Here is a 13,424-nt window from a genome sequence, read left to right as displayed (position 1 = left end):
TGACAAAGGGGTCCTGAACTAAAAGGGCCTGCAGTTCACAAACTCTCCTTATAGAGGTGATGGCCACCAGGAAGGCGGTCTTGTAGGCAAGTGTTTGAAGGGTAGCCTGGTGCATTGGTTCAAAGAGAGGCCCCATTAGTCTGGCACGAACAACATTCAGGTCCCACCTGAGAGCTGGGTTGGAAATAGGGGGATGAAGCCTCTTTATCCCTTCCATAAATGCTTTAATTACCTGAATTTACCACCACAAAACCTTGCTCTGGGACATGGTGTAAGCCGAAATCGAAGCTAAGTAGACCTTTAGAGAAATTAAAACCAGACCGGAATCGAACAGGTGGGTTAGGTACAGGACAATATTTTTAGGTGTGCAATCAATAGGATTGATGCCCTTCCAATTACACCAGATGACAAAACACTTCCATTTGCCGGAGCACCAATGCCTGGTGTTCGGTTTCCGTGCTTGTCGGAGTATGTCCATACATCTTTGAGGGAGTTGGAGGTGCCCGAACTCTATGACCTCAGGAGACAGGCTGCTAAATTGAGAGTTTGAGGGCATGGATGCAGGGTATTCCCCTGGTCTTGAGACAGCATGCTGTATGGGCATGGCAGCTTCCTGGGAGCGGAGACTGACATTGCCATGAGATGGGAAAGCCAAGGCTGGCGGGGCCACCAGAATCATCCTGACTGGCTCTTGGTGCATCTTGTGCACTATTCTGTTGAGCAGGGGAATCGGGGGGGGGGGGGGAAAGCATAGACACATTTACCTGACCATGTTATCCAGAGACCGTTCCCCTTGGAGCAGTTCTGAGGGTACCTGGAGGTGTAATCTGGGCATTGGGTGTTCTCCAGAGTGGCAAACAAGTCAACCTCTGGGAAGCCCCTGTCTACGAAGACATTGACTACAATGTACTCTTGTAGTCACCACTGGTGCACTACGGGTAGAGGCAGTCTCTACGGAGTACGCCCGCAAGAAGATTGTGTTCCCCTGGAACATGTTGTGACAGGAGGGACATCTTGTGTTTGAGAGCCCACTTCCATATGTTCTGGGACAGTTTGGACAGCCCTACAGAGTGAGTGGTCCCTTGTTTGTCTAAGTAATCCATGGCCGTAGCACTGTCCGTGAGGATTAGAACTGTCTTCCTCTGGAGGTGTGTTCGGAAGGCCTTCAGGGCCTTGAACACTGCTAGCAGTTCCAACAAGTTTATGTGATTGGATGCTATCATTGGATGCTAGATGCTGCGCCGTCTATTGAAGGAGGTGAGACCCTCCCACCCCCCTGACCCTGTCAGATATGAGTCTGTGGTGAGAGTGGCTTCTACTGCGGGGGGCAAAGGGTTTCCCCTGCAGAAGGTTTTCTGTAGAGACTGAACGAGGGCTGCCGAGACAACCACTAGATCCTCCCACTGGCCGCTGGCCTGACACCATTGGCTCGAGAGCCACTCTTGCCTGGGGCGCATGAGCAGCCGAGCGTGTGAAACTAGATAGATGCAGGAGGCCATCATACCCAATAGTTGCATGCCTTTGCGTACGGTCACCTTGTGACTGGCTACATAGTTAGGGATCTGGAACAGCATGTTTTGAACACTCTCGTTGGAGGGAACGACGAGGCCGTCGTTGGTCTGAATTAGAGACCCAGAAATGATTTAGCTGGGATTTAGACTGGACTTTTTCTGAAAGTATGCATCTTTCATATCCAATGTGGCCATGTAATCTGCCCTGCAGCAGCAGTGGGAATACTTCCTGCAGTGTTGTCATTCTGAATCTTTGAGGTTCGCTTGGCGCAGGTCTAAGTGCACGGTGAGATCCTTTTTGGGTACAAGGAAGTGAACTGAATAAATATCCTTGTTTACGTGGTGAATGGGGACCACCTCTAAGGCGCCCTTTTCCCAAAGGACTTGAACCTCTTCCAGCAGGATGCACAGGTGTTCTGGTGACAGGCGTCTTCTTTTGGGTGGGTGGTATCGAGGTGTTCGGTGAAACTCGATGCAGTAGCCATGGGTAACTGTCTTTAACACCCACTGGTCTGATGTGATGCCCTCACAGGTGTGAATAAATGACAAGCGACCCCTGACCGGGTAGGCGGGAGAGGGGACCCGAATCGGTGAGCCACTTTGAGGTAGAGGACGGGGAGCCTCTAGGAGTAGAGTTCCTGCCTCTACCCTTGTCTCTATGAGGACCTCTCTGTTGATACTGGCTGTTACCGGAAGAGCCTTGGGCGGAGGACCAGGGGGTACTTCCTGAGCCATTTTGTCGCTGGGGAGACAGGGAAAAGATTGTCCATGGAAGGAACTGCAGGAGTTAGAGCCTCCACGTTGGCGTAAGGGCTTGGACGTGATCTGGCTGAGACATTTCAACGTTTCGTGCTCCTTCTTGGCAGTCTCCAGGGCGTCATCGACAGCTTTCCCAAAAAGGTTGGAGTCTTCGACTGGTTTATTGATAAGAGGAGCCTGAGTTTCTGGTTTAAAGCCGAAGTTCTTCAACCAGGCGTGTCTCTTAAGTAAAGTCCCCTGGGCAAGAGTGCGTCCAGCAGTTTCAGCAGAGTCCAGAGTATTTTTTAATATGTTGTGGGTAACCTGTCTGCCCACAGCCATGACCGCCAGCAGGCGTGATGGGGTGGGCTATGGGACCTCTTGAAAGCCATCCTTGGCTAGGCCCCATTGGACATTGCTGTAGATTGCCAGGAGAGTTAGCGATCCTAGTTTAATAGGCCTCAGAGGCAGTGATTCGTTTTGCAAGGGCATAAAGTTTCTTACAATCCGTATCCAGAGGGGCTTCCGCCGTGGACAGTGGAACCCCAGCCCTCTTCATAGTGGTTGTAACGACCAGGGAGTCCGGTGTGCATTACCCAATATGTATAGTGGGTCAGAAGGAGATGGACGGAATTATTATGAGGGACGGTGACAACAAAGGAGGAGCTAAGCGCTTCTTTATAGAATTGAGTAGGGGTATTGCTTGGCTAGTCGGAGGCTTCTCCTTGAGGATATCCTCAACAAAGTCAGAGTCAGGAGCTGCCTCATGTGTTGCAATCACAATATTATTGGCCGCTTTCTTTAAAATGGCGTTTAATAACATTAGGTCATCCACAGGGGACTACTCCCTTTGTGGAGGCGAAGAAGGGGGATCTAGACAAATGATGTCCGGGTCAGGGGTGTGTGTTGGTGATAGCCAAGGGCCCTGATCCCCTGGCTGATCCCGATCCCAGTCTGGGTCTTGGTCAGTTGTGTCCTGAGCAAATTGATTAATGTCCTCATAGGTATCCTCCTGTTCGGAGACTTCCAAGATATCCTCTGGGTGGCCTTGTGCAGAGATGGGACATTTCTGTAATGTATGTGGAATGGGGCAGGAATCCTCTTCCCTAGGTCTTTTGGGAGTGATCTATTTGTCTGAAAAGTCAATAAAATTGGCTATTTTGTCCAAATAGTTTTCAAATCTTTCCCTAGTCCATAGGGAAGATGCAGAAGGGTCTGGAGGTGGAAGAGATTGCCCAGAAGGGGGAGATTTTTCCAATAAGGCCTTCGAGAGTCTGGGGGCCTCCGAAAACTCCTCTCAACGAGAGGGGGTGCTCTTGTGTTCTGTAGCTACCGAAATAATAGCCACAATGCTTTCAGAGATTTTCGGTGGCTGAATGGAAGGACTCGACACGCCTGATGGCGCCGTTGTGGTCGACGACGCAACTGACGTCTTAGGTGCTTGTGCGCCCTTGGACGGTGTGTAGGTGACCGTATTTATTTTGGGTGAACTCCATTTCCAGAGGAATGCCCAGTCGCATGCCGCGAAGACGATTGCGTGGAGGGTGCCGAACCGTGAGGTTCGCAAGGCACCGAAGTCCTTCGAGGAGGCCTTAGGGGTTGTGTATTTAGGTATTTGTGGTGTGTAAGTGATTTCAATCCGGTACACACCCAAGTCAACGTCTAGCATGTAGTGCACAACCGAAATCCTTATTTATTTTTGTCTAAAGGTTCTTTATTCTGAACGATATACCACTCACATCACGCCCTTCTCCTGGAACACCCCCGGTCACACTGAACCAGGAATCAGGCTGGTTTGCAAAGGTAAATATTTATGTATTTAACATTTTAACACAATAGGTTTAATAGGTACACAACATTCACCAATGGGGTGATGTAACACTAAATAATCTCTTTAATATACAAGGAGTAAGTAGTGAGCAAAACTATTCAGCACAGAAAATAATACTTGTGTGGGTTCAGGTCTGATAGCACTGTGGTTAGAGGTTCCCCCTGCACACCCTTCAACCCCCAATATGAAATGTAAATAGATAGGAGGAGAGAACAGGTTTCAGGAATGGCAGAATTCAAACAGAATATCAATCCCACTTTCCCCCAGCAAACACAAGAGAAAAACGGAATTGACTATCCAGCTGTCAAAATGGCTTTTAAAGTTATCTTTAGAATGGACTGGGCAAAAACACCAAATATGGTAAAAACTGCTGAAATCGTTATAAATTCTTACAGGAGCCACTTTGGATAGTGGCACACAGACACAAGCAATGATTTAATCCCAAGAAAACATTTGAAAACTTAAAATTCAAGTCGGAGGCAATTAAAAGCTGTTTTACACGTGTAAGAATTTCCCCAAAACGTAAATTCGCTGCAAACTTTTCACTATGCGATATTCGCTATAACGGGAGAATAGCATGGAATGCGGTTTTAGGTGTGATTGATAGATATGGATGTTAGCTACAAGCAGAAGTTGAAATTTTGTTTCCATCACAAAAACTGAGGAAGCTACAGACGTTTAAGTGGAGGTTGTTTTTTCAAGATAGAAGCGAGAAGGGAAAACGGGTATGTGCTTTTAAAGTGACAAATGGATTTTCTTAAGCCAGAGGATAACTATGAACAAAATGAATACCCCACAGGAACACAGTCACTTTATCAGGGTGACTGCCTGCTAAGGAAACTCGCCTTCTTCAGATGAGAAAAGATCAGCGCAAAGATAATTTTAACAATTCTGGTTATGGAGGAAAGAGGATGGTTTGGAAAAGAGGGTTCAGCCAATACAAAGATACTCCTAACAATACAGGTTCTGAATACAAGATAGGATGGGTCTAAGATAGGGATAAGACTATGCAAGGTACATATGCTAGTGACAATTCTTTCTATTTATACTCACTGGATAAGTTTTTAAATGGCTGACTGTTAGTTCTGGTCAGGGGATTGGATCTGGTTTAGGACAGACGGCTGGGCACATCGGACTGGGCAGCGTCAGCAAGGCGCTTTGGTCACAGCACGGCACAGGACTGCAATGCACTCTGGTCACCACACGGCACAGGACTGGACTGGACTGGCTCTGACCTTCTTGTTTCTGAGTATATTTATTTTCAGCAGGCAAGCAGTAACAGCACAGCCCGGCTGTATTATGCCGCTTCCCTTTAGGCTTGTGGGGTTTCTGTTCTGGAATATGAGGCCTAGCTGAGAATGGTTCAGCTATGAAATTGGCCTTTTGCTCTGCCAAGTTCTGGAGTCTGAAGCAAGGAAGATGTAGAGTTCTGCAGCAGGGTGCTCCGCCAGAATCAGGATAGTGAGTGAATCTGTCTGTCCTTATGTGTGGTGAGCTGTCCCTATTTATGCTATGAAATGCCATCATAAAGGGGGTGTGTGGGCTGGTTTAGCCTAAGCTTGCCCCTTTGAATGGCGATTGGGTCAAAGTCTCCCCTCTGCCTTGATAGGAGGAGAGAAACAGAGTGTCATCTTGATGGTGTGATTTGTATGAGGCTGAGAATCCACCCCTAGCACCTGGAACACAATCTACTTTTGGCAAAATACATATTTTCACATGTGCAACCTCTATGAAAATCACATATATAGATTACATATTTTACCTAGCAGCTATTCCTCAAAACCCCGTAGCTGTGGGATCTTGTCTCTGCTTTTCACAGAATTGTGCTCTTTTCACTAGGAACACAATGTCCAATTGTTAAGCAAATTTCTACAAGTGTGCATGTTTAACATGGGAATAAGTGTATAAAGTTTCACATTTCTAGCGGAAATACATTTTGTGTAAAACCACATTTCTTGCCATTGCTGTCCAGAACCTGTCACACATTTCTGGCGCCTCTTCACCTGTGCATCCAGAAATCACATTAATAACAAATGGTTGTTTGGCTCCACCCCTTGGTCTCTCCCTGGAAGCCCAGGAGCCATCCCCCATGTTTGCTCCTCGCAGAGGCCATTTACGACTGTCTTCACACTTCGAATTTCCTGCTCTGCAGCTTGTCATTGTTCCTTTTGCCTCTGTAGAACAGGTTCTTTCCTACCCTTTAATTAACACTTCTCTGTGAGTTCCTGCTGGGGGGAAAGACCTTCCTTCTGTGAGAAAAACCTGTTATTCATGTTCTGCAGCTTCAGCCAGGTTTACATTAATTGTTACATTCTGTGGCCTTTTCCTTAGCATAAAACCAACTTGCTGTATCAAATCACAGCTAGGATTCTCATTCAAGATTTTAAACCATGGGATCAAAACAATTACAATATGGGTTACTATCTTTAACAGGCCTCTTAGATTGCAAACATTTGATTTCAGTTTATACATGTTAAAGTTTAATCAGGCAGGCCCCTGACAGCTGTCATCACAGCAGCCCTCTGCTGCACACAGATTTTTGGCAGATCTACAGGCAGGCCACTTTTGCTGTGGAAATCTCTTTATGCTCTCAGACATTGTAAGTTCACAATGGTTTCTTAAACTAAGTGAATTGTAGCCCCCAGCAAGAATTTTGAGTATTTGAAAGGTGTTCTGTACCGGCATTCTGAAGTTTCAGCAACAAAGAAAAAGTGATTTCAAGCAAGATTTGGAGTTACACATAGCAGAGCACTGCTTTTTCCTTCTGCACTCCATTTTCAATTGTTGTGGAGCCCAGTGACACATTTCAGAAGTGAGAGCTCTGTTCCACCACTGACAACATGCGTGGCAGATTGGGCAGCCATCTTTTTGTCCGTTGAAAAACGCGATTTTCAGGAGGTTTTGGCGAGCACCAAGGTTTTGCGGCCATTTTGCTGTTTCTGGTTCCATCATAAAGTGATGCAGCATAGCAGAGCAAAAGTCGTTCAATACATCCCACAGTTGCGTGTGCCCTTGTCGCCGGGTATGAACTCCCCATAACAGAGCCAGTGGCCTGTCTGTCGGGGACAAGCATTTGGGAGCCTGAAGGTTCAGCCGAAAGGTTGATGGCTTCCAATTCGGAGCCATGGCTGCCGATGGATTCGTCATCCGAAGCGACGCGCTAACGGGGGAATGACTTTCGGCCTGCATAGCTTAGGCCGCCCACTGTTTAGTCTGCCTGTCCTTCAACGTTTTCGGTCGAAAAGACTTGCATGAGCGCTCGTTGTGGTCTCGAGCAGACACCAATTGCAACGGCGATAGGTGTCCTTCCAAGGGAACTTGCAGTTACACGACGGGCAAAATTTAAAGGGCGTCCTCTACATAGCAGAGGGTGACTGCAGCCAGACCAAATAGAGAAAGAGAAGGGAAAAGGAAATACATTCTTGAAGAATAAACCCAGGGCCCCACTCTCCCTACCGTAAGGGTCTGGCTGCAGGGCCGAGGCCACGCGGTCATCAGTTGTCGAGCAGCTGTGGATGTCTTCGGCGGCAGGAAGCCCACGAGGCAGACATTGAGAAGATTAGTCGGGAGACTAGACGACCGTAGGACAAAGTAAGCACTATTAACTTGTGCGAGCTCCGCATTAGGCGAGCAACTAAGTTGGCGGAAAAAAACAATTTGAGGGACCTCGACGCGTGAGGGATTTTGGCTACACTGCACGTCACGGATAGTGTTACAGTCACGCCCATGTCAGCGTCCCCTTTCGATCTTCGAAAAAAAGATGCAATACTGCCCGATTACCACTAGATGTCCGACTATATGCATAGCATGTGATTCTAAGCAGATTCACAAGCATCAGAAGTAAATATATAAAGTATTCAATACCCATCGCCATTAATCTATACTTCAAGAGGAGTCGGGATTTGCAGAGGTGGTGGTTGGTTCAGTTGGAAAGCAGCGGAGACCATAGCTTTGTAGAATAAAGAAGACTCAACAATTTGGGTTGACTGAGAAGTTACAACAACCTGCAGATCGGTGCTCCAAGTCTTACCAGACATTATCTGGTGTAAAGTCCACATGAAATGAGGCTTTACAAACCATTGGCTTTGAACATTTCTGTCAAGCTTGTCAGCTCGAAAAATGCAATTTCATGGTTCACCCAGGTCAGTGAGTATAAAGAAATGTGAAGTTGGGACAATGTAGGCAGAACTTGCAGTGTTGTGAAGGGCTACGATTTAAATTACTTTATGCCTCGTTACCAACTACATAATCAAACGTTTTTAAACTAACCATTTTCAGCCATAAACAGTATCAGCAATTCGTTTCACGTACTTGCATAAATTACACTATGGTTTTTCGAACATTTATTTATTGAGAATTTGCATGGCGCCTATACAGCAGAAAGTGTTTCCAGGTGCCACAAGACTAAAAGGGTTGTGGGGATCGGGGGGGGGGACCAAGAAGGATAAAAAAAACTGTCCTACTAGCCTTATGACATTCAGATCGTGCAAGTGCAGCAACAGGAAGTGCAGGGGGGGACGGGACGGTAAGGGGGAATGCCGGAGGGAAGGGGGTAGGGGCTGGTTAAGTGTTAGGTGACACCTGGATAGCAAGTGCTATTGGGTAAGGGGTGAGGGTCAGGTAGTGCAAGGAGGGGTGGACCAGACTCAGTAGTCTGTTCAGGGTGGGGTTCCCAGAGGCAAGTGCTGGGTGCTGAGTCAGATTGGTCGAGGAGGGGCCTGGCCCCTGTAGGACTCAGAAGGGACCAGGCAGCCAGCTATATCAGCAGGGGGCATTAACAAGAAAGGGGGAGAGGGTAGGTGGGGGAGAGGGAAGGAGGAGAAGAGGAAGGTCTTGAGAAGCTTCCAGAACTTAAGGCGACTCAGCTCAAGTCTGAGATGGGCAGGGAGGCCAGTCCAGAGGGATGCTCCTGCCGAAGAAAGATCTACCACCCACTCTCTGCTGGGAGAAAAGTCTGACCAGCAGAGAGTTAGAGCTGCACGACCGAAGGACTCTAGCTAGGTGGTATTTTGTGAAAAAAAGTTGAATGTAGCATAGTCCCAGGCCCAAAAAGCCTTGTGGATGATGCGGAGGGTCTTGAATTTGATCCTTGCATTCACCGGGAGACAGTGGAGAGTTTTTAGGACTGAAGAGATGCAGTCTCTGGGTCTGAGGCCAAGGGTAGGTCTCGGTGTCCAATTCTGGATTAGTTGAAGAGGGCGAAGGGTGGAAAGAGGTAGATTAAGGAAGGGGCTGTTACAGTAGTCCCGCCTGGAGAAAACCAGATCTCTAAGAACATTGGGTTTCTGGGGGAAGGTGAGGAAAGGGAGAATGCCACTGAGGAGGTGAAGCTGAAAGTGAGCATTCTTGGCAAGGTCAGCAATATGAGGTGAGAAGGAGAGAGAGTCGAAGATGATCCCCAGGTTTCTTGCCACACAAGAGGGTGAGGGGAGAGGGCCAACATTGCATAAAGTAGAAGCAGCAAGCAAGTAATTAACAAATGACTCCTTCAGAGCAGAGTCTTTGAACATTACTCGGGCAGTAAACAAAAAGTCAAATACTATAAAGGAATATGTTTGTCACAGTGCATTCAACAACAATAGAAACTTACCTTTAAGGCAGCATCATACACATCGTTTGTGAGGCTTTCCATCATGTAAGAACCTCCCCATGGATCTGCCACTTTGGGAATACCAGATTCTTCCTGGATTATGATCTGGGTGTTTCGAGCAATACGTGCACTTTTCACTGTTGGCAACCCTAATGCTTCATCAAACGAATTTGTGTGCAAAGACTGAGTGCCCCCGAATACTGCAGCCATGGCTTCAATCACAGTACGTACAATATTGTTGTAGGGATCCTATGGAGAAAAGCAATAAATACACTACATCATTCTGATGGCTAAAACAGTCTTAGAATATTATTTTGGTACAGTATGCTGATTTACTGATATTGAAAATAGTAAGTGCAATGCCTTTATTTCATTTTAAGAATTAAATGTACCCCTTAAATTCAGATATTGAGACAATTTAAAACAAATTCAATAAAAATGCAAACAAGGCCTCACCATTAATAAATAGCCAATATGGTTCAAGTTACTTACCTGTAAATATTGTTCTCCAGCATTGGTCTAGCATGGATTCACATGCTCATGAATATTCCCAGTCAGGCTGGGAATACTCGGTAAAAGAAAAAAAGTTTCACTTTAACCTCTAGGCCGGGGAAGAACGAACCATAAAGTGTCTGCTGAATCGGGAGAGAGAATCGGAAGCGGCCTCTGTGTTGAGTCACGAGTTGTGAGGTGCGGTTTGATTTGGAAATCTCTGCTGCTGTTGTACGTTGGTCATGTTGAGAGGTTCTTTCCTCCAACAGTTTCGGCTTACTGATCTCGCTGTGTGAGGAAGACGTGCCCTGGGCCGCGCGGTGCAAGCTGTGTGCTGCACGGAGACCTAGAGCGGAAAGGTACTCAGAGCTGTCCTGCTGAGGTACGTAGGGAAGGCTTGCCCTTGGGCAGTTCACTGACCCGGAGCGGATAGCAAGTTGGATTCGGCTAATAGAGGTACGCTGGGGAATTCTTAGCACTGAGTGCCGAGCCCCATAAAGGAACAGATGGTGAGCTTGTGCCACGTAGTCCAGGAGGCACGGAGCCGAGTTGAAAGCTACGGGTAAGGTTGTGAGAACTATCTGGTATCCCGTGCTCCGTGCCTAGTGCCTGCCTAAAGCACATTAAGTCTACCATGAACTGCGGTTGGTGGCTTGACTGACATAAGTAGCGGGAACGCGCGCACATTGATGTAACACTATTAGTATTATTAGCTACAACTCTCCTTGATGTGCCTGCTTACCTCGCCTGTCTATTTGAATTCCCCATCCCCCACTGATTGACGGCCTAACTATGGCCGTTTCCTCCCTGTGGACTTGGTCCCAGCCCAGATAAAGCATTTGACCGCTACCTCTAACTGGAGATTGGGAGCAGGAGGATTTTGGGGTGACGCTTGGAGATAACAAGGGTGCAGCATTGGGTTCCATTTGACTGCTCATCCAATATTGGAGTAGGCGGTGGCTGCTGCAAATTGGTCTGTAACCAAGAGCACAAGCAACGTGAACAGGAGACTGCAGGCTTTTAGCCTTTGATCCTGGACAGGCAGGTGAAATCCACTCAAGACTAACTGCTGCTGCCGTACTACTAAATTGTAATCTGTGCGCTGAGCAAGACTAATAGGTAACTTGCAGGAGACCGTGGGGTATTCTTCTCTGCGATCCTGCAATAAAACGGAATATTAGCCTTGCTTCTTAGTAGCTGCTGAGCTAGTCACTATAATAACAGGTGGAAAGTATTATACTAAATAGAAGATCATAGTTGGATACAGCATCTATTGTTTACACTGAAATGCTGCAGGGGAAAAGGGCCACACAATCGAAATACAACTTGCAGAAAATAAAGACACAATCTAGCAAGGAGAATGTGGAGATGCAAGCTAAGGAGAACAAATCAAAATCCAAAAAGAAAGCCAAGAACTCCATTCCGGCTGATCAAGGTGTAATTACTGGGTTCTTTCCTGTGAATCCACTCCCTGAAATTAATTCAACAATTGAGGAAACGGTAGTCCCAGGCCCCAGTGCCAGTACTCTAATGAACTCAACTAATTTTGATATTTATAATAACTCCCGTTTGGAGCTGTGTTTAAATGTACAGAGATGGATGTCATCGCAAATACCTTTGACGATGGTAAGCGGCACTTTACCGCATAATGAAAGTAATATGAGTATTCTGCCTGGTCTACTTAACCCTATTGGGAGCTATGGACGGCTGTCGGTCTCCCTTAACCTAGTAATGGCTTCCATGGAGGATGTACCTGACAAAGAGGCAGAAGAGCCTGACTGTCTGTACCCTGGGGCAATCGAGATTGCTGAGCTACAGTCCTCTGTTGCTTCGCTACAATTTGCACTTAAGATCCTACTGAAAATGTCTGGGCGTATCTTGGCAAACACTAACACCCTTGCCATGGCGCAGGAACAGAAGGAGTTAGAACGCAAGGAGGCGGAAGTCAATCCCTCCGAAGCTATTCACATTGTGGAAGGAAGTGAAAATCAGCAAGGTATTGAGGAGGCCGAAATAAACCCCTCCGAAACTATCCATAGTGTGCAAGGAAGCGATGATCAACAAGGTAATGAGATTAACTCAGACCGAGAACAAAGTCCTCAAGTATTCTTCTCACCGAAGCAGCATAGATTGGCGAGGAAGGCATTAAAAAGCAAAAAACTAAGTCCTCTTCCCTCCCCAGCGGGAGCTTTGACAACGTTTGATACACGCTCTAAAAAACAAAGAAAAGAGCAGCTAGAGCGAAGGAAAAGGCCTCTACAGCTATGGGCCACCTTACTAGCTAGCTGAAGATGAGGAATTATTGGAGATAGAGGACCAGGGGGAAGACGCAAGATCAATATTGACCCCTGTGAAATCAGTAAGAACTATGGGTGAAGGAGATATCCCGGTGCCTATATCGCCCAAGTTGGGAAAAGATTGCAAGGATCCTTCCGACAATCGTATTTGCCCGATTAAGAACCTATACCAGAGTTGCAAAAACAGTTGGCTAGCGCGATCTGAACTATTAATTAGACTCAACTGTGTACCGCAACTTCGAGTCTTGAAATCTGATGACTTTGTTTGCTGAGCCGCTGAAAGGCCTCAATCCCAATGTCTCTGATCTACATTTTACTTTCTTATCCACAGCACGGATGATCAGAAAGTACAAAGATGAATTGAGGGCAGTAGACGTTGACATTGATGTGGACTTAAATGAGATTGATCCTAGTTCTTTACAAGATGATATGGCAACTCCAGTCTTGGAATCAGCATGTCTTAAACCGACCGAAGGAAAGAATTTGGAACTTGCTGAAGTACAACAAGTGTTAAAATGGTTGATGGAATCTCTTCCGGGGGTTTTAGCTAATCATTGAGCTATTACGTTTCTTACATGGAATTGCAGAGGTTTTGCCCACTTGTTGAGTACAGAGGGCTCTGTTGATTTCTTAGCAAAACAGAGTTGCATTTGTTTACAAGAGACTTGGGCAAAGGACTCTGATATTAGATGGTTTTGTTGTGTACCAAGCATATGCAAAAAGGGGCGAAAGAGGTCGTCCATTTGGGGGATTACTCATGGGGGTGGCAAACACATTGGTCTCTAGAAGGGTAAACTGTAATCAAGAGGATCTTATTGCAGTGGAGGTGGAGTGTGGGGAGGAATGTAGTACCCAAAGATTACTCCTTGTAAATCTTTATAATCCTCCTGGAGCAGTAGTAAGTAACAAGAAGCACTCCATGATTTATTGACATCTTGGATGATAAAATCAGGCAACTCTGCGGT

At 46.6% G+C, this 13,424-nt stretch overlaps 1 protein-coding gene across 5 annotated transcripts in view; it reads right to left on the bottom strand.

The window, feature by feature from the left end:
- The window catches only part of MMUT (methylmalonyl-CoA mutase), a 641,762-nt gene that overhangs the window by 415,047 nt on the left and 213,291 nt on the right, over window positions 1–13,424 (bottom strand). For all 5 annotated transcript variants that reach the window (XM_069605779.1, XM_069605780.1, XM_069605782.1 and 2 more), the window contains one exon: window positions 9,671–9,919. In XM_069605779.1, coding sequence (XP_069461880.1) covers window positions 9,671–9,919 — 249 coding nt within the window. The remainder of the gene's footprint in view (window positions 1–9,670; window positions 9,920–13,424) is intronic.

Source organism: Ambystoma mexicanum, chromosome 4p (genome assembly GCF_040938575.1).
Source record: "Ambystoma mexicanum isolate Mex_15411 chromosome 4p, UKY_AmexF1_1, whole genome shotgun sequence".
Lineage (NCBI taxonomy): Eukaryota > Metazoa > Chordata > Amphibia > Caudata > Ambystomatidae > Ambystoma > Ambystoma mexicanum.
This window is presented reverse-complemented; position numbering and strand designations above follow the sequence as displayed.